Raw genomic sequence first — 24,919 nt, 5'->3', positions numbered from 1 at the left:
GCTTCGTGACGTCCATCTATCCTGCACTGGAACCCCCACCAAATGCAGGCGACTCAGTCCTCCAGCAAGAACCTCAAGAATGCCTGCGCAATCACAACCCCGTCGTGCTTGTCCCCAACCCTGCTCAGCGCATCCCTCGCCTGCTCATCTTCGAAGATGCCTTGCTGGTGCCTCATCTTGACGAGCCGGCTGACAATCCCCTCGTGAAACTCTGGGTGTCCTTGCACCGAAATCAGCCTGCCTTTCTGGTACATGCCCTGCGTCAAGCAGCGCGGCGATGCGCCGAGTTTCTCCACCCCTTCAGGGTACTCGAAAACGATGTCTTTGTGCATCTGGTGGATGGCCTGCAACAATCAGCACAGAACAGGGACATGTGAGCTTCTGACCTACGAGCGTGTCTTGCTGGAACACCTCCTTCCCCTTCGCCGTGAGCTCGACAGGCAGCACCGAGATCTCCCACCCGTTGTCGCTGCGTCCCACCTTGACGCCCATAGCTCGTCCAACAATCTGATGCCCAAAACACACGCCAATGATGCGCACGCGGTCTTGCTTGAGCAGCTTCTCGGTAAACGCAACCAGCTTCAAGATCCACGGGTCGCTGTCGAACGAGTTGTGCTCTGTCCCTGCTCAGCACGTGCCCCTCGCCAGCCACTGCATACATAGTACTCACTCGAGCCGCTGATCAGTACAGCGTCCACATCCTCAATCTCAGGGTACTCCTGCTTCGTCACCACTTCAAATGCGCTCAACTCGAGATCCTTTTTCGGATCCAGGCCGAGGCCCTCCGCCGCCTTCTCCAGCAGAGTCGTAAAGATGCGGTCGTAGGCGCCATACAGCGCGACCACGTCGGGTGGCGGCGTGTCGCACTGCAGAACCGCTATTCGTAGTGGCGTCTTCATCCCGGTGTGTGTCTTGCAGAGGTGGAATCTGGCTGCACATGGGGTTCGATGGTTGATAGCGGCGATGCAGGGCAGGTGGCGGCGAAGCTCGGGAGACTTAACGCGATGCGGTTGGGAGCGTCGGTAGAAGCGTCGTTATCAACCGTAACGCAATGTTCGGCGCCGATGACGCTCATCGCTATTTCTCCACATTCGTCCAACACTTCAACGCTCTGTTGGGAAGTGCTGTCGAAGAGTGGAGCTGGTGCAGTGCCTTGTCGACATGCCATCTTCCGCGCATGCCGGTGCAACGTCCGCTACCACATCCTCGGAGCGAACCCCCCTTCTTGCATCATCGCTGCGCCAAGCGGACCCCGTACCGATCCAGGACGAGGATGTTTTGGCTGCGCAAGAGTTAGGAGAGGGTGCTCAGGAAGTACCGCGGTTTCCGGAACTCGGGAAAACAATATCGAGAACGGAAGCGGAGCATCTTGTGAAATTTCAGAAAAATGGCCTGTTGGAGGGCGTGCCTACTTGGCGCTTTAGATGTGTGTTTGGAGGTATTCTGATGGGGTATTTTGTAGGCCAAGTGTGTCTTTCATCCAGATGAAATATTGCTCACGCCATCAGGTCGCCATGTTTGACTCCACCCTCATGGCCTCGTCGCACCCGGTAATCACCTCCTACTTCCACGCCTCCAACTCGGCCTCCTGGCTCTCAACCGCCTTCCTCTTGACTTCCACCTCACTCCAACCTCTCATGGGCCGGCTGTCCGACACCATCGGCCGCCGACCTCTCTACCTCTCCGGTCTTGTCATCATCACAGCAACGACAGCATGGTGTGCTTTCGCCCAGTCCATCGGCTCCTTCATCGCCGCCCGCGCCTTCTGTGGTATCGGCGCCGCCGGCGTCCTCTCCATGGGCAACGTCATGACCAACGATCTGGTCAGCATCGACGTCCGCGGCACGTACCAAGCGTACATCAACCTTTTCTACGGCGGCGGCTCAGCCTGCGGTGCAGCTTTTGGCGGCTTCTTGTGCGATAAACTGGGCTGGCGGATGACGTTTGCCATCCAGATCCCCGTCTTCGTTCTTCTCTTAATAAACGCTTTCTTCACCACACCCTCCACCCTCGGCCCAAATCTGCACAAGCGGTCAGGCTTAGGAATACGAGATGCTATGCGCGGCTTCGACATTGCTGGGTCGATCCTGCTCACCGGCTCTGTCGCAGCCCTCATCTTAGGCCTCAATCTCGGAGGCAATGTGTACCCGTGGAAGCACCCGTTTGTAATCACATCGCTCATCGTTGCCGGCGTCGCTGGTTCTGTGCTGATCCGCGTCGAGAGCCGGGCGAAGCGCGCTGTCATGCCCCTGCCCATGCTGTTCAGTAGACCGAGGGGGAGTCTGGTGTTCAACAATTTCTTTGCTGCGCTGGGCATCAACACAATTCTCTTCAACGCGCCGTTGTACTTCCAAGCCGTCAAGCTCGAGTCAGCTTCGGTGTCTGGCTTTCGTCTTGGCGGGCCCTCCCTCGCGCTGACCGTCTGCGGAGTGAGCTGTGGATTCATCATGACAGCCACGGGGCGGATGAAGTGGCTCATCGTCGTCGGCACAATATCAATGCTCGTCGGGAGCGTATGCCTGAGTGCCATGTGGGACGGTATCCCAGCATGGCTGGCGAGCATCTTCCTCATCCCATCGAGCATTGGACAGGGTCTTTCGTTCCCTGCAACCTCTCTCGCTGTCCTCGCGACGAGTACGCAGGAAGACCAAGCCGTCATGACCAGTACCCTGCTCCTCTGGCGCAGCTTGGGCGTTGTCATGGGCGTGTCGTTCAGCAGTCTGATTCTGCAAAACGCACTGACCGCGTATCTAAATCGACTCGTCACCGGACGACACAAAGACGAGGTGTGTATCATTTCATTCAAGCAAGAATACTCCTTCACACTCAAAACTACCTAACTCACTCTCACCGTCCCAACCAATCCAAACCCATGCATAGGGCTAAGAAACTCCAGATCATCCTCACAGTCCGCAAATCCGTCCGCAGTATCGTAGATCTCGACCCCAAGCATCAAGCGCAGGTCATCGACGCCTACAACCGCAGTTTGAAACTGACCTTCGTCTCGGCGATCGTCGTCTTCGCCGTAGCCAACGCGCTTGTCCTAGCCATCCAGCTGCCGAGGCTGAAGAAGAAGGACGTAAACGAGGAGGTGGAAGGCGAGGAGGCTGGATAGACGGCAGTGGAGGCCTAACTCTTAATTGTAGGGTATCTTTTTAGGTATACACTGTTTGTGTACATAACACTAATACATTAGCCTCAGCATAGACCAGCAAAGGTGGTTGTACACATGGAATTTTATTTTCAAAAGTAGAATTACATTGTCTCTATTATAGAAAGATGGAGAGATGTACAGAGATAGAAGGTGGGAAGTGTAAAAAGTAAGCACTAAGAGGGTTAGCCTAACAACCCCACCCCTCAAAACTCACATCGTTACGACCACACACTTCCATCGAACTAAACACTAGCCGATATGGACCGGTGGCAACCACTGAGCACCAGTGATCAACAAATCCGATTGTTAGAGGTTGCTCCACGTGAACAGGACTCGAAATCCGTCAACTGCATACTGAAGATCGTCAGCCTGCTCTCCGACCCGACGTATGAGGCTTTATCGTATGTTTGGGGAGAATGGGAAGATTCCATGGAGATTATACTGGACGGATCCAAGCATACGGTGACAAAGAATCTGCATGATGCCTTGAAAGTCATGCAAAACGCGAACAGACCACGTACATTGTGGGTATGTGCCAACACAAACAAGCGGTGTCCCAAGGGCTTCACGCTAACTAGAGTTACAACCCAGGTAGACGCTGTCTGTATCGATCAAACGAATATCCAGGAACGAACGAGTCAAGTCGCAATGATGGACAAGATCTACTTCCAGGCGGAACAGGTCCTCGTTTGGTTGGGGGAACGCTCAAAGACTGACGTGTCCGATAAGGTCCCTCTGTACGGAAAAGACCATGCAAGACATTACGAAGAAGCACCGTATGATCTTTTTGCGTTGAACTTACGTTTTGATACTTGGTGGTACCGAGCATGGACGTTCCAAGAAGCGGTAAGCTTGCCCGATCTCATTTCCCGCAGCCCGAAGCCCAGCCATATTTTCTTTGTCGCTGCGGTAGACGGGCAAACATACAAGCTTCTCCGATCTGACGCGGATTGAGCAGGCGTTAGCCAAGCGAATTCTGTTTCACTCCGGGAACAACGTCTTCACCGATAAGGACCTCGAGGACTACATTGAGTCGGTACGGCTTCACCTGTTTAGTGCAGACGCTTGCTGTCGCGGTGTTTTCGATAAACCTGGGACGAGGAATCTAGCCAAGACAGCCTTCTCCAGTCCATATATACACTTGACCCACATCCTTGACAGTAGAAGAATGAGGACTCAGCGTACCGAGGATTTAGTCAGCCTCATCTTGGACAACGGAATTCGCTCTGCCACAGGTATGTGCATCCCAAGGACTACAAATTCATAGAGGTTTTGCGGGTTCCCCTTGTTCGCTACCTGTTTTCGTATATCGCGGGCAAAGAGCTTTTATCAAGCGTTCGCAGCGAGCTGATGGTCTGCCAGATCCCCGAGATCTTGTGAATGGGTTTGTTGGATTAGCAGTCAACCCACCTTCCGACCTCATACGTTACGATCTGCCTCCTCACGAGTGGGTGATACACGTCACGGGGAGCCTGATTCGACACAGTCAGTCGCTCGACGCTCTTCGCCACGTCACTGCAGACCAGGACGAGCATGGAGCTCCCTTGCAACGCAACTGCGCACAACGTGGAGTCAAAAATGACTGGCTCCGTATGAACAACTTGCCTTCCTGGTGTCCAGATTGGACGCAAGCTACGCGTCTACGTCATTTCCAAGAGAGGAGCCAGCGTCGGCTCATACTCAAAGATCGCTTCGCCGCAGCCAAAGGCACAACCGCAGATGCCAAGATTCGGAACAACACCGTACTTGAAGTCTCGGGTATTCTCAGTGACTCAGTGGCTTCTGTGGGTAAATTATCGGATCGCTCTCAAGTGCCAAACAACGCGTGTCTGTTACAGTGGAGTCGGCTCGTTGCCAACAGCCCTGCTATACATGATGCAACCTGCGATGGATGCAGCAAGACTATATGTGGCGTACGCCACAAGTGTAAGATATGTCCTGATTTTGACCTCTGCCATCCCTGCTTTCTTGGGGCGGAGGGCATACATCCGGACCATGCATTCAAACACTTGCAACCCGATTGCTCTGTTGAGGAGATAGACTCCGAGACGGATGAAGACAGTGACTCGGTCACAACAGATGGTCAGCAGCATACACAAGACTCTGTCTGGAGAGACCTGGACTGAGTGTGTTATCCCTTTACCGAGAACTCGACTTTACAAGACGCGTTTCGACACAGCGTGACGGCATCTGCTTCCGCACTAGAGGCATTCATGAGAATGAAGGTATTACCAATTTTCGAGGAAATTGCATTTGCCGAGTGGTGGCAAGGCCGCGTCGAAAAGCAACCATTCATCCTGTTCGATGCGAAAAACGGTTATTCTCAGAAAGAGACTGGTGAGATGCTAGCGTCGATCACACCACAGCACGTGCACATGGTGAAGAGCTTGGTGCATATGATTACGCAGAACAACACGCTGGTTGTGGGTGAGAGAGGCTACGTTGGGTTGGGCCCCAAAGAAACGCAGGTTGGAGACATGCTGGTGGTTCTGAAAGGAGCAGACACTCCGTTCATTTTGAGAAGGATTGTTGACCCTTCTGATACTGGAGACGGAATCCACTGTACTCTGAAAGGAGAGGCTTACGTTCATGGACTGATGCATGGCGAGGCCATTGAAGCAGAACGAGCAGGCCTGTTGGAGACAACGACATTTCGTATCCACTGAGGAAATTTACGGATTGTCAGACCGGGATCTTACAATAGCCTGGAAATAGCTATGAGGGCAGCAGAGGCAGAAACAAGCGTACCGAATATGACTTGGCAACAGATTTTGGCACGCTCTCTCCCGGGTTCTCACTCCACTGCGCACGCTCAGCATGGCCGCTGAAAGCTCAGTCCTCTCTGGCATGAACTTGCACTGCCGCCTCAGTTTACTTCTCTCCTTCATATTCATCTCTCTCTTCAATGCCGACCTTATCTGTCTCCTACACCAGTTTTTCTTTCCAGGCACTTGAAGCTAATCATGGACTCTCAAAGCACACCGTCATACTTCGTTTCCATTGACACCCTCCACAACCCGGACTATCGAGTAGCGCGTCATCACGACTTCCTCTCCGCCACTCGATCCTTGCAGCCCACGAAGCAGAAACTCCGACTTATGCAAGGTTACCAGCCCACAACAGCCTCGATGGTTGAAGCGTCGATGGAGTTGGATCTAGCTCCTTGAATGCGCCTCCTTCTCCTTCCCCTTCCCCTTCCCATTCACCACCCACAACTCAACCTTCCTTCTACGTCTCTCCTCGCGCACCTCCCTCGTGCATCTTTTCTTTCCTATGTCCCCTCCTCTCACCAACCCCCTCACTGCCCCCTTCCTGGAAACACAGCGCACACCGAACTAGACCTCCTTACCATCCATTTCCCGCACTCGAAACCTCGATGTCCCGTCAACACCAAAGCCCCCTCCTCAGTGCCGAGCACACGCATTCGGCGTACGCAAAATGAAGCACCGGTTTTAGAAGCCTAAGCTCAACGTTCAAGACCTCCCTAAGAGGTATAAAAGAATATCCAAAAATATACAGCAGGCTAGCGGTTACCCACCTAGCCACTAATTCGAGTAGGCCACCAGTTAGTAGAGCAGGTTGAGCGCTATGGTTAATCCTCGCGAGATGTCGAGATGTCGAGATTTGTAACTTGTTCATTAAAACTAATGGCCCGTTCCTCCAGGAACAAAGTGGCAAAGTGCGAAAAACACATAGTGAAATTCAGACAACTTATATAAAGCGTGTTGGTACGCCCTGCTTTCCTGTGTGGCGTCGCTGGTATGATGTCTAGACAACTGCTAACGTCGGAACGAATGCAATATTGTCATCCCACCCGGTCAATTCTCCTATTCCTACGCGTTGGTACTCATCCTTATTTCCTTGTGTCGGTCTGGATACCAAGATTGTAACGAAGTCTACGTTGCCTTCGTCGGTCCCACCAGGCGTTTGCCTACGAGTCACCTGGCCCTTGACCAGCAGCAGATCCCCTGGTACGTAGATTACCCTTGACCAGAGAGGGGACCAGATCTCGGGCTGCAGTTCTGTATGCATCGGTATTGATTTCTGCGGGTTTGTACGCTAACCTAGCTTCGGTGTTGGCTTGGTTTGTGCCACCTGCCTAGGGTGAACCGGGTGATAAATAGGCAGTGGAGACGATCATCATAGTCCCAGCAACCGACTGGGTTGCCATCTTAGTCGAGGATTGTTAGTTCGTGATTAGTCTTCTGACCACCTAAGGTCGACCGGATGATAACCAACCCCGTCGTTCAGTGCTCCAATGGACTTCCATTGCCCTGAATTTCACCGTAAGTTTCCCAGCCGTGACGTGCCCGAACGGGTTATCGCCATCGACCTGAGCGCAAGGGTGCAATATTAGAAAGGATGCTGGATCCTCACTCAGCCGGTTTGCGTTCCGGGTTGTGAGTACTCCATCGATACGGGACCAGCTCCAGGTGGGAGCTCTGTACGACTCGACTCGAAAGGCTCCATTCACGCAGCTCCGAAACAGAGATGGCTCAACATTGATTTTCCAGCGGCCCGCAACGTAATCATCCCTGGTGATGGCCTGAAAGCGAGAGGCCAGACCAGTCACTGCAGAAGATTTGTCCTCCGCAAATGTCAGTTGACATGGGATAGCTTTCCCTTTCGAGCGTGCCAGAACGACATGGAAAGCAAGCCTCGTCTTGGCTGCGATTGCAATTCGGGGTCACCAACATTCACACCCTCATCACTCTCGGATAGCTCGGCCTGTCCAATAGACGCTGTGGTGATGTGTACCTTCCTCTTAGTTGCAGTGTTCCTCTTGTCATCGTCCTCATCGCTTTCCCCATCGTTTTCGGCATCACTCCACGACACATGTTTCCTTTTGCGAGTTAAAAGGCTGTGCAGATCGAACCCCTCATCTGCTATCCCGCGTGCAAGCAAGCTATTCGAAACTCAATCGCATTTGACATTGAGCTGTAGATGAGATTCAGCGAGACTGATGGACGGGTGGTACGTTTGGTGCCCGCAGACGTGTTCAGACCGGCTTGGTCATCTTAAACACGATGTATCTCGCCGTAGTGATAGCGAACACACGATGGCCAGTACAGACGCATCTCTCCCTGGCGCTCGTCTGTAGGTACAGTTCACGGTGATGTACCAACTTCAGCCTGGCATGCATGCAGTTCTGCCCGAGATGGGCAGAGATTATCGCATGCTATGCAGTAAGGCCAGCAGTCTTCCCAGAGACTTATGTTTAGGTCGGAACAAGAAGGTTTGTGCCAGCGAGTCCTCATGGCCTTGAGTGGTCTTTGCTCTCGCCAGACAAGTCAGCACGTCGTGGTTACAAAGGAGGGAGCGTGCCTCTTGCTCGTAATTTCGTGTAACCCTAAGTAAATGAATGTCGCTTCAAAAGGAAGGGTAAAGTAGATAGATGAAAAGCTTCAAGTGCAGCGGAATTCACCATAGGCAGGAAGCAAGACGTAATCTTACCCGCCTAACAGTGGCGCAGCCCTGTCCATGGCCTTGTTAGCCAAGGCTTGGTTGAATGAAAGTTATACATCCGCAAGGCTCGATAGATTCGTCCAGCTAGGCATTATTAGAGGGAACAAGTAGACTATAGAATATGCGCCTCAAGTTTACGCCTAATCAAGACACTTGTACATATATATATAAGTACATAATGCACATTGAATAGCATCTTAGAAGGTTGTCGAAATTTATTGGAATTTATTGCGTTGTGCACCAGCGAGACACCGGATGAATGCTCTTCCGACAATCCCAATTTTATTTCACATGCAGAACAAGTCCGGTTTGCGTTGCGGGTGAGTGGCGGCCAAGAACTGATAATTTTCATTTTCCTTGATGTCGTGGTCGTTGAGACGTGGGTGCGTGGTGCAGGCGTTCGAGACGGTAGGCTGTGTAAGGCGGGGTGGGGGCGAGGGGGCGAGGGGCGAGGGGGCGAAGGAGACTATTGGTGCTGCTGCGCTCGGCCCGCTTCGAGGAGTACGGTTATGGACTTTCCATGGTTGGCTTGGATTTATCTGGTTGGAAAAGGGGGTGTTCTTTTTGTTGTGTGGCGCTTCGTCGATTGCTAGGGCTCTGAAGTTCAGTATCTGTGGAAAGTACTGTCTTACTCCACGTACCTAGGAACGGCGTTTTCCTGATACAAAAAGTAGAGGTCTTACCTAGCGGACGAAGAAGTAGTCGATTGGATTAAAAACCACGAACTCATAGCGACCGGACATGCTGAGCTGGGCGACATCGACACGGCTCTCTGCATCATGCTCAGGTGGTAATGTCCCGGCCTTGAGACCGTTCAGTACATGAACGACAGAAGCGACTCATCCTTTGTAGTATGGATAAATAACTTGACAGAGATTGTGAACCGTAGAGTATAAGGCTGTACAATTAAATGTAATGACCAGTTGAGAGCCAACGTAGAATAGAACGAATACCTTTACGGAGACTGTCACAATAAAACCCTGTCATACTTGCTGGTTCCTTCAATACGTTTATTCTTCAGTTTAATGAGAGCAGCATGTTTGGCCACCGAGATTAGGCAAATACACCTCCTCGTATGATCAAGGATCGTCGGCGTGTAGCCGGCTACTTCTTTAATACGAGAGGCTGGGTTTCCTCCCTTTATAACTTTTGTGAATGCGACATTTAAGTGCCACACCCGTAATAAAACCGTGCATCGAGTTTGTCTTTGATTGCGATTATCAAAACGATTTCAGAACTTGCATGCGGTGGGGTGTGACAGCAATGCGCATGGTAGAGAGCCGTTTGCGGGGTGAACCTAAAAACCAGCTGATGAGCACAAGGTCGGTTTTGTTTTGCGATTGGATATGCCAAGCTGGAGAAGATCAGCTGGATTCATCAGCGAATCTTGTGCGTAGCAAGCATCAACATGTCGTGTCAAGACCAGTGGTTTAGAGGCTTGGAAACTCTAACACGACCGTCACACACGCGTGGAGCCTGCCTGCGAGGGCGAATTTACCCAGAGGCTAGTGTCCACATCACCTATCGTAACACGGCCCATTTGCGTGAATTTAAGATGGTTGAAAGCAGGGATAACAAGCTTGAGCCTTCTCAGCGTCTCTGACGCGCACAAGCAGGAGACGGGAGCGTACTCGAACGAAGGTCATCGCGGAGCGGGTCAATTTCCACGCTTGGCGTCGTCGGAGGTGACGTTGTCTTGGCTTCGTGTGCCCTGGATGCGCTTGATCGCCAGGACACGGATGCTTGGTCTTGACTGGGGTACCAACCGCCAGCGTCAACCAGAAGATTTTGCCGGCGGTGGGGGCAAGCTCAAAAAGTCGCTGGGGGCTGTGCTGGCGGCAAACAACAGCCAACACCATGTCTGTGCCCCTTACAGTGGCATTGGTGAGCTGAGAAGTGGCCCTTTGCGTACGAGGACCCATTGTTGTCGTTGTGGTTATCGATGAGAACGGCAAGGCGAGGAACAAGCTTCCAGGAGAGTCGCGCGTCGCGAGGTATTTGCTGTAATATGACGCCCTGACAAGGAGCATTGCTTGGCCTCATCTAAGTCACCCAGCGGCGACTCCCCCATTGGGTTCGTGCGGCTCCCTGTGTGCGACAGCAGTTGCCATAGCGAATGCATGGCATGTCGTTGCCTTGTTGTCACGCGCAGAGATCAGCGTACACGCAGAGGAAGAAGGTGCACAAGCTGACGAGTCTCAGCAGACAGCTTGATCTGAAACAAGAGTCTGCGTTTTGATGGTTGGTTCTTGGACCGCCGATGCGAGGTGCCTAAGGCAGCTAGCTTGTTCGAGGCTAGCTGTTTCGAGGCTAGCTGGTGTCCCTTGGCCGCCAAACGAAAGCGGACTGGTCTCTTGGCAGGACGGGGGCAGTGCAAGAGTGCTGGGCAATCACTAGACAACACTTGATCGCCATGGGGTTGAATTGGCGCGTCTTCTCCCTGGGCATTCCCTCGATTCGCCCGTGCGAGCCTGCTTTCCAAGTTTCGACTTCTTTGAAAGCTCTCCAAGGTCCATCTGCTACCATCGGCCCTCTTTGTACCTTTCACGGCACCCTATGGAAGCAGCCTCGTAGTCCCGCAAGCAGGCGCAGCAGCACTGCCTCACTCGCACCCGCACCCACATTCTGCCAAAATCTGATCACCAGGCTGTCAACTAGCGCCATCTGGCTTCCACGAAGCTCCTCGCCTTCTCCCACAGATTCTAGGTGTGTACCATCGCGCTCTCCGGTCGACCATACCATGCCATTGCACCCTGTCCAGCTGTGATTGCTGTGGCGCAGCGCTGCAGTGGCTGACCGTGACCGCTCGAGTGAATGCGCGTGGACTGACGTTGCTACAGCCTTCGTTTGCGACTTGTTTGCGACTGCCCCAGTAGCTCCTTCCCCAGGCCACTCCAGCAACACGCCTGTGCAGTCGCTGGCTGAGCCTCGCCACCCTTCGTCCTCTTAATACCCGCACGATCCGTATGAAGCACCACTAGCTCTCACCGGTCAGGCTTATTCACCATTGTTCCTCTCGTATCCTTCGCTTGCCTAACAGCGCTGCCGGACACCGCCTCTGCCCTACGAAGACAGCCTCGAGGCTGACTCCAGGCACCACCATGGCGGCCCATGATACATCGGACGCAGGACCACGACGCGCGCGAGCTCCCACCATCACCATCGATACCTCTGCTGCAGGCGGTCACGACGCGGCCAGCTCTGTACCTCTGGGTGAAATCGACAACCGCGCCTCTAACATGGACGACAACGCTTCGCCTGAGCTGCGCAGCGCAGGTTCCTTTGAGAGCAACGCAAGCAGACCCGTATCACCTCACAACGTCTCCTCGCCAACCTCGAGATGGACCAATGGGGGCAACTTACTGTCTGTACCGGGGGCGCATTCTAGAGGAACCTCCATAGATTCGCATACCGAAAATGGCGAGTCGAACTCCACCGGCACATATGTTCCGTCGTCCCAAGGCGAGACGCTTAAAGGAGAGATGGGCCCTACGGAAGTTCTCAATGACAAAGATGCACTCAAGCCAGACCCTGGTACAGAGGCCGATTTCGAAGTCCAAAACAACAGCTTTGCTTTCTCACCCGGCCAGCTTGCCAAGTTGTACAATCCCAAGAGTTTAGGCGCTTTTCACGCCCTCGGCGGATTAGACGGACTAGAGAAGGGCCTCAGAACGGACAGGAAAGCTGGTTTAAGTGTCGATGAGCAGCACCTTGATGGAACTGTGACCTTCGAAGAGGCCACCATGCCAAGTCAGACACAAACACCGCCAAAAGCATCTGCCAACGGTGCTCTTCCAAACGACGCATCGAAAGCATCGGGACCAAACACTTATGCTGATCGGATTAGAGTCTTCAGTGACAACCGACTGCCAGTAAAGAAGCCAAAGAACATCTTCCAATTAGCCTGGATGGCCTACAACGATAAAGTGCTGCTTCTTCTGACGGCAGCTGCGATTATATCTCTTGCTCTTGGTTTATATCAGACCTTTGGTGTTAAGCACGAACCGGGTGAGCCAAAGGTCGAATGGATCGAGGGTGTCGCCATTATTGTCGCCATCGCCATCGTTGTTGTCGTGGGCGCCGCCAATGACTGGCAGAAGGAGCGTCAATTCGTAAAGCTCAACAAGAAGAAGGATGACCGACAAATCAAGGTGATTCGCTCTGGCAAGGTCCAGCAAGTCTTGGTGTACGACATCCTTGTCGGAGACGTCGTCAACCTGGAGCCGGGAGACATGATACCTGTTGACGGTATTCTCATCCAGGGCCACGGGATCAAGTGCGACGAGTCTTCCGCTACCGGTGAATCTGACCTTTTGAAGAAGACACCTGGAGATGAAGCTTTCCGCGCCATTGAGGAGCACAGAAATTTGAAGAAGATCGATCCCTTCATCCTTTCAGGTGCAAAGGTCTCCGAGGGCGTCGGTTTGTTTTTGGTCACTGCCACTGGTGTCAACTCGAGCTACGGCAAAACGATGATGTCACTTCGTGAGGAGAGCGAAGTCACTCCTCTGCAGTCGAAGTTAAACGTTCTCGCAACTTACATCGCCAAGCTTGGAAGTGCTGCCGCCCTACTTTTGTTCATCGTTCTGTTCATCGAGTTTCTCGCCCGTTTGAAAGGCAGCAACACCACTCCCGCAGAGAAGGGTCAAAACTTCCTGGACATTCTCATTGTCGCTATTACTGTCATCGTTGTAGCTGTCCCCGAAGGTCTGCCTCTCGCTGTGACCCTTGCGCTGGCTTTTGCAACAACTCGTATGTTGAAGGACAACAACCTAGTGCGATTGCTACGATCTTGCGAAACCATGGGTAACGCGACAACCATCTGCTCCGACAAGACGGGTACCCTCACGCAGAACAAGATGACAGTTGTAGCTGGATCTCTCGGGACCGCTCTTCGATTTGGTGATCACAAGCTCAAGGTCTCTCAAGACCCCGCGCCCGCTGACGACGGCTCCAAGGGCAAGAACGTCGCAGAATCTCTTGGTGAGGGCCCTAATGACGTCTCGGCCTCAGAATTTGCCGCTACTATCAGCAAAGACGTCAAAGAGCTTCTTGAACAATCCGTTGTCCAAAACACTACTGCATTTGAAGGCGAGGCCGATAGCGCAGACCCTTTCATTGGCTCAAAGACGGAGACCGCTCTTCTCGGATTCGCACGCGACCATCTTGGCATGGGCCATCTGGCTGAGGAGCGTTCCAACGCCAACATCGTCCAAGTAGTTCCTTTCGACTCAGCTATCAAGTGTTCGGCAGCTGTCGCAAAGCTCGCCGATGGTCAGTACCGAATGTACGTCAAGGGAGCTTCCGAGATTCTCCTGGGCAAATGTGACGAGATTGTCACGGATGCCTCACAGAAGCTTGCTACTACTCCGTTGACGAGCGACAACCGCGAGGCGCTTGAACATGTCATCACCGCATATGCTTCCCGCTCGCTCCGCACTATTGGCTTGGTCTACCGCGACTTCGAAAGCTGGCCGCCCAGAGATTCCAAGCTCATTGAGGACGACCCAAGCCAAGCTCTTTTCACTGATGTCTTCAAGAACATGACCTTCCTTGCTGTTGTCGGTATCCAGGATCCACTGCGAGACAGCGTCAAGGAGGCTGTCAAGGACTGCCAACACGCTGGTGTCTACGTTCGCATGGTCACAGGTGACAACGTTCTGACGGCCAAGGCCATCGCCGAAGACTGTGGCATTTTGGTCCCTGGTGGTGTCGTTATGGAGGGGCCTACCTTCCGCAAGCTCTCAAAGAAGGATATGGATGCTGTCATTCCCAAGCTCTGCGTTCTGGCGCGCTCAAGCCCTGAAGATAAGCGCAAGCTTGTCAAGCGTCTGAAAGAACTCGGCGAAACTGTCGCAGTTACTGGTGACGGTACCAACGATGCTCCTGCGCTCAAAACAGCCGATGTTGGTTTTTCCATGGGTATCGCCGGAACCGAGGTTGCAAAGGAAGCCTCCGCTATCATTCTTATGGACGACAACTTTGCTTCAATTGTCAAGGCTCTGCTTTGGGGTCGCGCTGTCAACGACGCTGTCAAGAAGTTCTTGCAGTTTCAGATCACAGTCAACATCACTGCTGTTGTCCTCACCTTTGTGTCCGCCGTATCCAGCGAAGACCAGAAGTCTGTGCTTACTGCTGTGCAGCTTCTCTGGGTCAATCTGATCATGGACACTTTCGCTGCGCTGGCTCTTGCGACCGATCCACCCACACGAAGTCTCCTGAACCGAAAGCCTGATCCCAAATCGGCTCCCCTGATAACCTTGAGGATGTGGAAAATGATCATTGGTCAAGCCATCTACCAACTTGTGGTCACTTTTATTCTCTACTTTGCTGGCGAGTCTATCTTCTCCTACGAAAGTGACCGTGAGAAGGCCCAACTACCAACACTCGTCTTCAACACCTTCGTTTGGATGCAAATCTTCAACGCTCTCAACAACCGCCGTCTCGACAACCGTTTCAACGTCTTCGAGGGCATCACCCACAATTGGTTCTTCATCGTGATTCTGCTGATCATGATCGGTGGCCAGACAATGATCGTGTTCATTGGTGGCGTCGCATTCTCGGTGACCAGACTTAATGGCCCGCAGTGGGGATACTCTATAGTTTTGGGTTTCCTATCACTTCCTGTGGGCGTGATTGTTCGCCTCATCCCCGACGAGCTCATCCGCAAATGCATCCCCGACTTCTTCAGAAAGAAGCGCAACCCAGAAGTCGTCGTAACTGACGATGACTTCGAGTGGAACCAGGGTCTTCTTGAGATCCGTGATGAGCTTGCTTTCATCAGGAAGTTCCGCGGCGGCCGCCTCAGCAACATCAAGTACAAGGTTTCTCATCCCAAGGAGATATTCTCCAAGTCGAGGACCAGCCTCTCTCACCCCAGCACCCCCAATAACGGTACGGTTGAGCACGAAGGTTCTCCAACACCCACGCCTTCCAGCCGTCGCCGCACTAGATCTCGCTCCAACTCAGCCTTTGGTCCTGCCGCTGTCATGGCCGGTATCGTCGCTGGCAGCATCGGAGGATGGTCGCCAATTGGCAAGGATGCTAGCGATGCTGGCTCGTTGAAGTTCAGCCCTAATACGAACAAGGACGATCTCGAGGCCCAGCAGGGTATCGAGGTGCACCCCGACACAAAGCCTTCGGATCCCATTCTCGCTCCTGATGCGCACGAGTACCGTGGCCCACCCAGCCAAAACACCGAGACAACACCCAATTTCGCCATTGGACCCTTTGCTGGCGACCCAAAGCTGAATGACGGAAAGTCAAACGAAATCAACCCCTAGAGAATTTTCGCTTTTTCCCTGGTTCCTGTATAACATTTTGCATTATCTGGCGTAACTGGAGTTCCTACGTACCCAATAGTCCCATACACTGCAGGACTGTGCCGGCTTCCAAACGTGCTTTAATGTAAATACCCACACAATCATTGTGTCTTCTACAACTGTCTTCTCTCTTCAATTCTATTAGTGGTGCGAGTCCATGCGGCTGTAGTACTCAAGCTTTTGGATGATGCTAGACATTGCGGACGTCTTCCCCTGCGAGTCTGGCTGCGCGGAAGAACAACAGGCAACAGGCAGGTCTTAGCTATCGCCAAATTCATTGAAACTTGAAACTTGAGACTATTCCTTCGCTGCAAGCTACAAATGTCTCATTGCTAAACATCCATCTCGGTGCCTGTCTCTGGAACGTACACATCGAATACTGCATGCACAACACCTGGCGCATACATCTTCACTCGTTCTACGTGCCCAACTTGCACCTTCTTCTTCTGGTGTTTTGCATCATCTCCCAACGACTCACTGTATTCGTTGACCAGCCTCTGAAATTCCGTTCCGACCTCCACCTTGCGCTTGTCCATCTCGTGCAGGCCAACGTTCTCATGCGCGTGTATCCAGCCTCCACACTCTTTGTCCAGGGCACGCACTGCAGACGGCCAGCTCAGTCTCGAGGCCGGCAGCAGGCCAAGATTGACATGGCGAATAGGAGGCACGTCGTTCCTCAGACACTGTAATATGAGCTGCGCCGTCGCGTTGCTCATCTGGAAGATCCAGAAATCCTCACTCCGGCCTGCAACACCGCGCCGCCACGCTTCCCACTCGGCCTCAGCCGCGCTTTCCTGCGGAACCTCGGCGGGCGTGAAAATCCGACTCGACCAGCCGTTCAGCGCCGCGCCCTGACGTAACCCTTCTACGCTCCAGGGATTCAGCTCCCAGCATAGAATGCGGCTGAGTCCGGATTTGCGGTAGGAGAAGGAGAAGTAGCCAATCCCAGCGTACATGTCCACCGCCGTCGCGTTCTGCTCTGTCGTGGCGAGGGAAGTGACAGAGGGAAGGTGCAGGATGCGGGCTTTTTCTTTCACGTTGCCCCGGCTGAACATGGTGTACAGCGGAGCCCAGGTTTGGTGGATGCCGTTCTGGGTCGTGCGGACCCAGAGGGTGTTGCCGAAGTCTGAAGGTGTCGGCGAGCTGAGGGTCTGGAGCGTTGGGGGCGGGCCGAAGGAGCCGTAGATGGGCGTCAGATGGACGGGACTGCGGAGGATGTTTGAGTCGTCGTTGCCGTGGGCGGATCCAGGCGTATTGGATGGGGGGATGGGCGAGTTGAGGGCGATGTGTGTGCATTGCAGAGCTGCAGCGATGCGTTGCCATATTGGTTGGAGGAGCTCTACATGCTCTGACAGAAGTGTGCTCCAGGTTTGGCTGATGGAGTTGCTTGGTAATAGGAGCAGCGGTTTGTATATTGAGTAAGACTCTGGGAAAGTAGAGAGTAGCAGGTGGACCGTGAGGTGGGGTACATTGAAAGAACCAAGTGTCCCTGGCGGCAGTGCTTCGAGAGCTTCTCTCAGGGCTTTGCGTAGCGGGTTATGTTCTACAGTTGCGGGTTTCTTGGTCGTCCAAGGCGTCCAGGATGAAATCGTAATGTCTTCTGAGAGATGATCCAAGCGAAGCTCCGCCAGCAGTGTGGGCTTATTGGATTCCAGGTCCGCCTCGTCGCCTTCTACTACGTGTGGTATCGTCGTTGGTACGCACATGCGTTGTCTCATCTCCCCTCGATTTTGTCCAAGTGCCTCACGCTCTCCTCCTTCATTCCTGACTTCGGGGCTTATTCCATGGCTTCGATCAAATTTCTTGTGGCGCTCCAGAGCCGACTTGACATGTTTTACGTGAGTCCTAGAGACAAGCAAGACAAGTCTCGCTCCACACGGGTCGAGATGGTGTGGTTGGTTGCGTGTGGCCTCATTATCCATGATGACAGGCGTTGAGGTGTGACAGCGTGCCTCGCGATGAAACCTCGCCCTGACATTGTGGGGAAGCTCTAAGCCAGCGCGAATATTCCGGCAGACACAGTCCTCCCGCTGTTTGACCTGTTACTGAGACGGAAGGACATTCTTTACTCCAAAAGCAACCGCACCTTCCGAGACGGCTTCACAGGTAGAAAGCTGCAGACGGAAGGTGTCAAACCTCGATACCCCGCCCCCACTAGCTGTTCCTCGACGAGCTCGCTCCTACCGTAAATGACGAAGCTCGCCTGACAGCGTCAAAGCTCTGAAGATGACATCGCACATCCAAACCGTCCTCACACCGCTGCACCCGCCCGACATGTCGCTGACCAACCTCTCCCTCGTCGCTCAATGCGACGCTTTCCCCTACGCCGACGCCGACCCACAAGCTTACCTGACCCGCGTCAACACATACTACCAGCTGCGCGTCACGTCCCACGACTATGCGCTAGGCTACATGCTGCCCTCAGTCGCCGAGGTCTTCCGTGGGATCCCAAACTGGGCTCTCGACGACGAAGAGCGCATTCTCACACTGACCGGCGGCACCGACGCGCCGACGCGGTCACACGCCATCGAGACGACGCTGCTTGCGCTGCGCGAGACGGGCCACTTCGACGTGCTGAAGAAGTGGAGGGGCGAGCTGTACGCCGTGTATGGCCGGGACAGGGAGTTGCTGTTCAATGTCGAGCGCAGCGCAAGTCCGCTGTTTGGCGTCGTGACGTATGGCGTGCATATGACCGCCTATGCGCGGAGCAAGGACAGTGGAGAGCTGAAGATCTGGACGCCGCGCCGCGCCAAGAGCAAACAGACGTATGGCGGCATGCTGGACAATGCGGTTGCTGGCGGCATCTCCTCTGGCGAGAGTCCGTTTGAGAGCTTGGTGCGTGAGTGTGCAGAGGAAGCGAGTCTGGATGAAGACTTGGTCAGAAGCAAGGCGAGGTCAGCAGGGTCCATCACGTATTGGTATGTGCGGGACGAGCGGGCGGGAGGAGAGACCGGACTCCTGCAACCCGAGGTGCAGTACATCTACGACTTGGAGCTGCCGGAGAATGTTGTGCCCAAGCCAGGGGATGATGAGGTGGAGGAGTTCTATCTGTGGAGTGTGGAGGAGGTGCAGGATGCCATGAAGAAGGGAGAGTTCAAGCCCAATTGTGCACTGGTCGTGCTGGACTTTTTCGTACGACATGGCATCTTGACCGAGGCCAGCGAGAGGGACTACATTGAGATTGTGTCGAGGTTACACAGGAGATTGGAGTTTCCAACTCTCTGAGCGAGATGAGAAGATGTAAAGATTTGAGGATATCTTTTGGGTATCCAGACGCCGGACCAAAATAGACCACCTAGATGATACCAATACCACCACATAACGCCGTCCATGCTTGCTTTTCTTCGTTGTTGTGCCACTGTCTGGGAGCTGGTCTAGCTGTGCTTGAGCAGCATGTAGATGTTGTCAATCTTGAGACCCGTGAGCTTCTTGAAGGGACCCTCGATATACAACAGCAGCCCGCCGAAGCTAGCAAAGTACTTGCTACCGTACGGTTAGCAAGATCCAATCCTCCAACCCCGGTTCACACTCACAGAGTATCTCCGTCGCCGTCCTCGAACCTGTAGTTCTTGCCATAGCACACGTAATCGTACATGTCCGCCAGGGTCGTCGTGCCTTGCTTGCTCACGTTCCTCCAGCTCGTCTCCTCTTTTGTGCCGTCCAGGTTCAGGGTCGTGGCCAGGACCATCTGGATCTGCTCGCCCTGCTGGCAAGGGAAGAGCTCGTGGTTGATGTCGAGGGTCATGGTGAGCGAGTTGTCGCCCGAGGTACCGAAGATGCGCGATACACGGTCGTATCGCTCGCTGTTGACCTCTGTGAGGGTGAAGGTCTCTTCGAAGACTTGCGCGTCGGCCATGGCGGGTGATGTGACGAGGGTCGTGGTGGTGTCGGTATCAGAAATTTGTGGCCGTGGGGACTCTCGCAGGCTGGTGCAGATGGCGCGTGAGTCGCGTAGAGCGCAATCGGTGTGATGTGTGTGCAGGAAACGTGCGCACGGGGACGGCTAGAGATATGCACGACTGCGAGGCTTTGTGCGCGAAAGTTCTGGCGTGAATGGTGGGAATGGTGGGAAGTGAAAGAGCTTCAGGCAAGAGCGATCGGCGCTAGCGCGGACCTCCGCCATCTCCACATGGGCAGCTCAGCCTACTGCACCACGGCCGCTTCACCACCACGACGACGACGAGATGCAGCTGTGGATATACAGCTGGCGCTCTGGACTTTGACAGGACTGCTGTCCTTTCGCTGCAGCTACGTCTGCCTGAATACGTGGCTTCGACCACAACTCTGCCTTTGCCTGTCCAACGCCCCACGCCTCGCAGGCGCAAATAACCTCACATCTCCCCATGTCGAGGACGCTCTCGCTCTTCGCCTTGCTCGACATGGCGCCGCCGTCACCTGGCATGGAAGGCTCTGACTCGAGCCGTGGCTGCAGTCCCATGGCATTCGACCCCCTCAATCTGCGCAAGCCCAAGACGACTACACAGAACAGTCCCCTGTTCAAGCTGCCAGATGACATCTTCAAGTGCGTCTTGGACTACCTCGACAGAGATGAGGCCTGGAGTCTGAAGAGGCTATGCAAAGGCTTGTCCAGGAGTGATTCGGTTAACCAGTTGCTCTACAAGTATCCAATGCAGCTGAGCGACGTGCGCGATCTGAGGCTGGGCGACTGGAAGTACCGCCCCAGTGGCCAGATACGGTGGCAAAGCTTCCAGGAGAGCATTGATGACGAAAACAGAAACTACGTGCAGAAACTGGCTCTGTCACACTGGGCGAGCATAGACGACTTTCGGTGGATAGAAGCGAATCTACCCGCGCTTACTAGCCTGGACATATCAGCCATCAAGGACTTTGTCTGGACACCCGAGGAGACTTGGACATGGAAGATGCTGGCAGAAGCATGTCCCATGCTTTTCAACAGGCTAGAGGAGCTCGAGGTTGCGAATTGGGCCGACTACACCGCGCACGCCCGAATCGAGTACAGCTACTCGTACAACGATTATCGCTTCAAGCAGAAATTCCGAATCTCGAGGCGGAGAGGAGGCGGCTCGGTTTCAAAGGAGATCTTTCCACTTTGCCACAAACTAAAGACACTCGCAATCCGTGAGCGGTACTCTGGCTTCCAGTAAGTCACCTTCTTCTGCCGAATGTACTATGCTCACGGGAAACGCAGCACCTGGAACGAATGGGAAGTTCATCAGCGTGTTTGCTGTCTTGTCGACGGTGTTCAGAACAACTGCCCATCCAGCCTGACGAAGCTCAAAGTGCACGACTATGCACCGTACCGTTCGCTCTTCTCCACCGATGCCACCGAGTGGCCGCAAATCACAGACGTCGAGATTGGTCTATACAGCTGGATGGAAGATCGCCGCGAGAGAGACGTAATCGGGCCCATCCCCTACCGCATCACACAAGGGCACCATCATCGCGATGAGGAGGAGGCATTTGACGACAAAAGCTATGACCAGTGCAAGCGCGACCACATGACACTCGGCAACCATGTTGTTCAGGGTGTTGGTGCTTCTTTTGAGGAGTTGCTCCAGAGCCTCCAGACTATCTCGAAGAAGTACCCAAGAATCAATATCAAGCCGATCCGTAACCTGGACAATATCACATTACACCCATTCCACCTCGTCAACGTCATGCAGCGACGAACTCACTTCGGACAGCAGAACGCACAGACCAACACCATACCGCCAGTTGACCCTTGCTCGAACGCAGACGTGCAGGATGCTATACGCTGGCTCCTCAAGAAATGCAATTGGAAGCCCGTCCTTTCCTGGGATACGATGATGTGCGACGTCTTTCCCGCAAACCTCGAGCCCAACCGCACCTTTCTTCCAAAGGCTGAAGTCCTGACCCGCATTCAGACCATGGTCACAACACTTCGCAGCCTCAACATCCCCATTCGCATCTCCATTGGCGACCGCTCCCACCTCTCCCACTCCTCTGGCCTTGACGGTTCTCTGTACTTCGGCGACTTCAAAGCTCTCAGCGGTACCGGCGACGACAAAGAAGAACTGCTTCTTCCTACTCAAGCTCGCTTCAACCTCACAGCCATCGCGCACATGGTCGACGAACTCAACATACAGTACCCCGCTAACGTTCCCGGTGTGAGCGGCTACATCCGCACACACCGCCGTCAATTACCGGCAGAGAAGACACTCATGCATCGCGAGATGACTGGATGGCGCCGTTTTTGGGCGCGCTACGCCTCTCAATTCACCCACCTTAAGAAGCTGACGGCCAACGTTCCAATCGACATCTACGAGGACTGGGCGAAAACGGAGCTTCCCACTCTACTGAGTGACGGGAGGTGGGAGATGCTAGAGATTCCCGAAAATATGGGAGAAAACGATGTTTTGGGGAACATCTTCCCGTTCTCTAGTATGAAATATCCGTTTGCTAGGAAGAAGGGAAGAGTAAAGTTTGCACAGAAGGTGTTCTTCCGCCAGGACAATGCACCGCTCAACTTCCCCACGCCTCGCCCAGGACTGTCAGAAAACGAGCGCGAGATCAGGCACATTGACGATGCAGAGATTGCAGATCGTGATCACGCAGCGCACCGATTTTGGACGCCCAAGGACGATGCTGAAACGAACACGATGCCTACCTCCGACCCGGCAAACACGGATGCTGACGCCAAATTCGCCGGCGAGAAGCGCAGGGCCACCACGACGTCCGATTTGGAACATGTCAGGGCGAACAAGAAGCAGAAGATCGAGGAACATCTGGCATGACTAGCCGGCCGCTTGGACCGCGACCAGCGCCGTCTCAATGCCAAATATCCCGCTGCTTCTGTTGAGCGGACGGGACTTCGATACTGGAGACGTCCGCCACACCTTCACCCATAGAAAGTGAGCGTGCCAATGCTGGTGCTGGTACTCGCCTCTCACCAACACTGACTTGCCTTTTCGACGTCCTGAGATTTCTTCCAGGCGACACTCCTAGTAGGTGTCTTGTTTGAGCCTTGTAAGCACAGTTGTGTGAGGGAAATGTCATTTCATGGCACTGGCGTTCGGTTGGGGGCATTACTACGATTACGATTGGGATGGGCTTGGAGTCTGCCTTGGACTAATGGCATGAAGGTTCATGTGTAGTAATGAACATGCAACGACACACATTGTGCAGATTACATGTAAACTGTCATAACAGGTGTTCAGGTGTTTCATTCGTGTTTACATTATCGTCACAGATTCCCTCACGCCAGCCATCCCATTCATTTTCAGCGTCATTCCTCACATCGACGCCCATTCTACCGAGAACGCGCGAACAGGATCCTTTCCGTCCTCCTTCGGCGCCTTGGGATCCTCTCCACCCACCATGTATGCCTTCTTCGTGCCGGTACCCAGACGACCTCCACCTACGATGTCCAGAAGATCGAACTTCTCGTCCCAGCCCAAGCCAGTGGCGAGGAAGTGACTGTGGTAGCGCAGAGGATCGCCAGGGTACACAGAGTAGTTGCATCCGAAGCGCAGCCCGGGCATGAAGAAGTAGCCGCGGGAGTGCAGGAAACGGAAGAGCGGGTAGCTCTTAGGGACTACTGGAAGCGCACGAGACTCGTCTTTCGCTGGGGTTGGTAGCGGAGGTGTAGATGTGGTCGGGGTGATGTACTGGCGTTGAGAGAATACGCTCTTGGACGTAGTGCTCTTGACAGTAGGGGTAGATGTGGCTGGTTCCGGGTCAAAGATCGAGGTTTCGGTGGTAGATGGATCGACCTCCTCCGGATCCGCCGCTAGTTCAGGTTTCGCCTCGGTGGTGACTGGGGCAACCTCCTGTGGATCTTCGACTGCTTGAGCCTCAAATTCGTTCAGCATAGCCTCCTCGAGCTGGGCTTCCTCCGCCTTGATTTCCTCTGGAGTAGCATCCTCTTCTTTGACCAACAACGGTGTAGCTTCTTCTAGTTCAACCCTCTCAACCTTCATTTCCACCGGGACAGAGTCTAGGAAAGACGAGCCTTTCATGATCGAGCCCAGATCAGAGAGAGAAGAATCGCCGTCGAAGGTCTGCGGAGACGATGCCGTGGCGTCGTTGCCCGACTCAGTAGCTTCTTCTGACGCACCCGACTTTACTGTCGCTGAGGACGGACCAAAAAAAGAGGATCCTTTCATGATGGAACCAAGATCAACAAAGGAAGATCCGAGATCAGAGGCGACAGTGCTCGAGGACACCGAAGACGCCAAAGGTGCGGACGCTCCTGACGATGCATTGAACGGCGACGCATGTTCGAGGAACCCCGATCCCTTCATGATAAAGCCGAGACCAGAGCCAGTAGGGCTGGGGAGCTCAACGTGCACCGTCGCGTTAGACGCTGTGCTGTCCGCTACGCTGGGTGCAGTGCTCTCAACTGTCGCAATACTATCCGCGACACTAGGAACCGTCTCAGTTTCCGCGTCTCTCCTCAACCCCTTCTTCTTCAATGCTACGTCCTTCTTCCTCTCCTGTGCTGCCAGACTTTCGTTCGCAGCCTCCACACCCTGGCGGTCCATATCCGCAAGGTACTTCATCCTGTCTGCCCTGCTCATTTCCTGGAAACCCTGACGATGTGTTTCAACATCGTCAACGATGTACGCATGTCCTCCCTCCACAAGCACTCGTGCCTCTTCAGGCATGAGTTGGAGCGGGATACCCAAAAAAACATTCTGCTGCGACAGGTTTGGGATGGTGCCGACAAGCACACCGCAGATGTTGTGGTTGCGACGAACGTGCGAGATGGTGTCGACGTCGAAGAGAAGGTGTCGTCCTGCGATGCAGGAGATGGGGAAAGGTTCGGAGACTTCTTTTGGTGCCGTGGCTGGCGCCATGATGTCGATCTGAAGCAAGAGCTGTTAGCTTTGCTGCTTGGCAAAAGGTGTGTGTTGCAAAGGTATTAGGTGAAAGGTTGGATCATAGTGTGAATACAATAATTGGAGTCATCAAGTCCCATCTTGTGGGATTCAGGGGATTGACAGATTAATTATGGTGTTAATCATAAGAACCT

The 24,919-nt window shown here is 53.8% G+C and overlaps 8 protein-coding genes across 8 annotated transcripts, besides 1 other annotated feature; 4 read left to right on the top strand and 4 right to left on the bottom strand.

The window, feature by feature from the left end:
* Window positions 1-53: 53 nt before the first annotated feature.
* EKO05_0009042 (uncharacterized protein) lies at window positions 54-899 on the bottom strand (the record flags this gene model as incomplete). Its single annotated transcript, XM_038942081.1, has 3 exons — window positions 54-344; window positions 391-617; window positions 671-899. The coding sequence occupies 3 exons, from the start codon at window positions 897-899 to the stop codon at window positions 54-56; spliced, it is 747 nt and encodes a 248-aa protein (XP_038795657.1).
* Window positions 900-1,514: 615 nt separating this feature from the next.
* Window positions 1,515-3,115, top strand: EKO05_0009041 (uncharacterized protein; the record flags this gene model as incomplete). The annotated part of the gene is made up of 2 exons (XM_038942127.2): window positions 1,515-2,786; window positions 2,897-3,115. 2 exons carry the CDS (start codon window positions 1,515-1,517, stop codon window positions 3,113-3,115), a joined length of 1,491 nt encoding a protein of 496 aa, XP_038795656.2.
* A 3,214-nt stretch (window positions 3,116-6,329) lies between these two features.
* Window positions 6,330-6,361: a tandem repeat.
* Window positions 6,362-11,721: 5,360 nt separating this feature from the next.
* EKO05_0009040 (P-type Ca(2+) transporter) lies at window positions 11,722-15,903 on the top strand (the record flags this gene model as incomplete). Its single annotated transcript, XM_038946689.1, has 1 exon — window positions 11,722-15,903. The coding sequence occupies one exon, from the start codon at window positions 11,722-11,724 to the stop codon at window positions 15,901-15,903; it is 4,182 nt and encodes a 1,393-aa protein (XP_038795653.1).
* Window positions 15,904-16,274: 371 nt separating this feature from the next.
* Window positions 16,275-17,648, bottom strand: EKO05_0009039 (tRNA(Phe) (4-demethylwyosine(37)-C(7)) aminocarboxypropyltransferase; the record flags this gene model as incomplete). Its single annotated transcript, XM_038946688.2, has 1 exon — window positions 16,275-17,648. The coding sequence occupies one exon, from the start codon at window positions 17,646-17,648 to the stop codon at window positions 16,275-16,277; it is 1,374 nt and encodes a 457-aa protein (XP_038795652.2).
* A 520-nt stretch (window positions 17,649-18,168) lies between these two features.
* Window positions 18,169-19,167, top strand: EKO05_0009038 (Thiamine diphosphokinase; the record flags this gene model as incomplete). The annotated part of the gene is made up of 1 exon (XM_038946687.1): window positions 18,169-19,167. One exon carries the CDS (start codon window positions 18,169-18,171, stop codon window positions 19,165-19,167), a length of 999 nt encoding a protein of 332 aa, XP_038795651.1.
* Window positions 19,168-19,316: 149 nt separating this feature from the next.
* On the bottom strand, window positions 19,317-19,798 carry EKO05_0009037 (DNA-directed RNA polymerases I, II, and III subunit RPABC3; the record flags this gene model as incomplete). Its single annotated transcript, XM_038942124.1, has 2 exons — window positions 19,317-19,425; window positions 19,476-19,798. The coding sequence occupies 2 exons, from the start codon at window positions 19,796-19,798 to the stop codon at window positions 19,317-19,319; spliced, it is 432 nt and encodes a 143-aa protein (XP_038795650.1).
* Window positions 19,799-20,285: 487 nt separating this feature from the next.
* Window positions 20,286-22,679, top strand: EKO05_0009036 (uncharacterized protein; the record flags this gene model as incomplete). The annotated part of the gene is made up of 2 exons (XM_038941874.1): window positions 20,286-21,064; window positions 21,113-22,679. The coding sequence occupies 2 exons, from the start codon at window positions 20,286-20,288 to the stop codon at window positions 22,677-22,679; spliced, it is 2,346 nt and encodes a 781-aa protein (XP_038795649.1).
* A 498-nt stretch (window positions 22,680-23,177) lies between these two features.
* Window positions 23,178-24,743, bottom strand: EKO05_0009035 (tRNA-intron lyase; the record flags this gene model as incomplete). Its single annotated transcript, XM_038946686.1, has 1 exon — window positions 23,178-24,743. The coding sequence occupies one exon, from the start codon at window positions 24,741-24,743 to the stop codon at window positions 23,178-23,180; it is 1,566 nt and encodes a 521-aa protein (XP_038795648.1).
* Window positions 24,744-24,919: the final 176 nt, after the last annotated feature.

This window comes from Ascochyta rabiei, chromosome 16, assembly GCF_004011695.2.
Source record: "Ascochyta rabiei chromosome 16, complete sequence".
Classification (NCBI taxonomy): domain Eukaryota; kingdom Fungi; phylum Ascomycota; class Dothideomycetes; order Pleosporales; family Didymellaceae; genus Ascochyta; species Ascochyta rabiei.
This window is presented reverse-complemented; position numbering and strand designations above follow the sequence as displayed.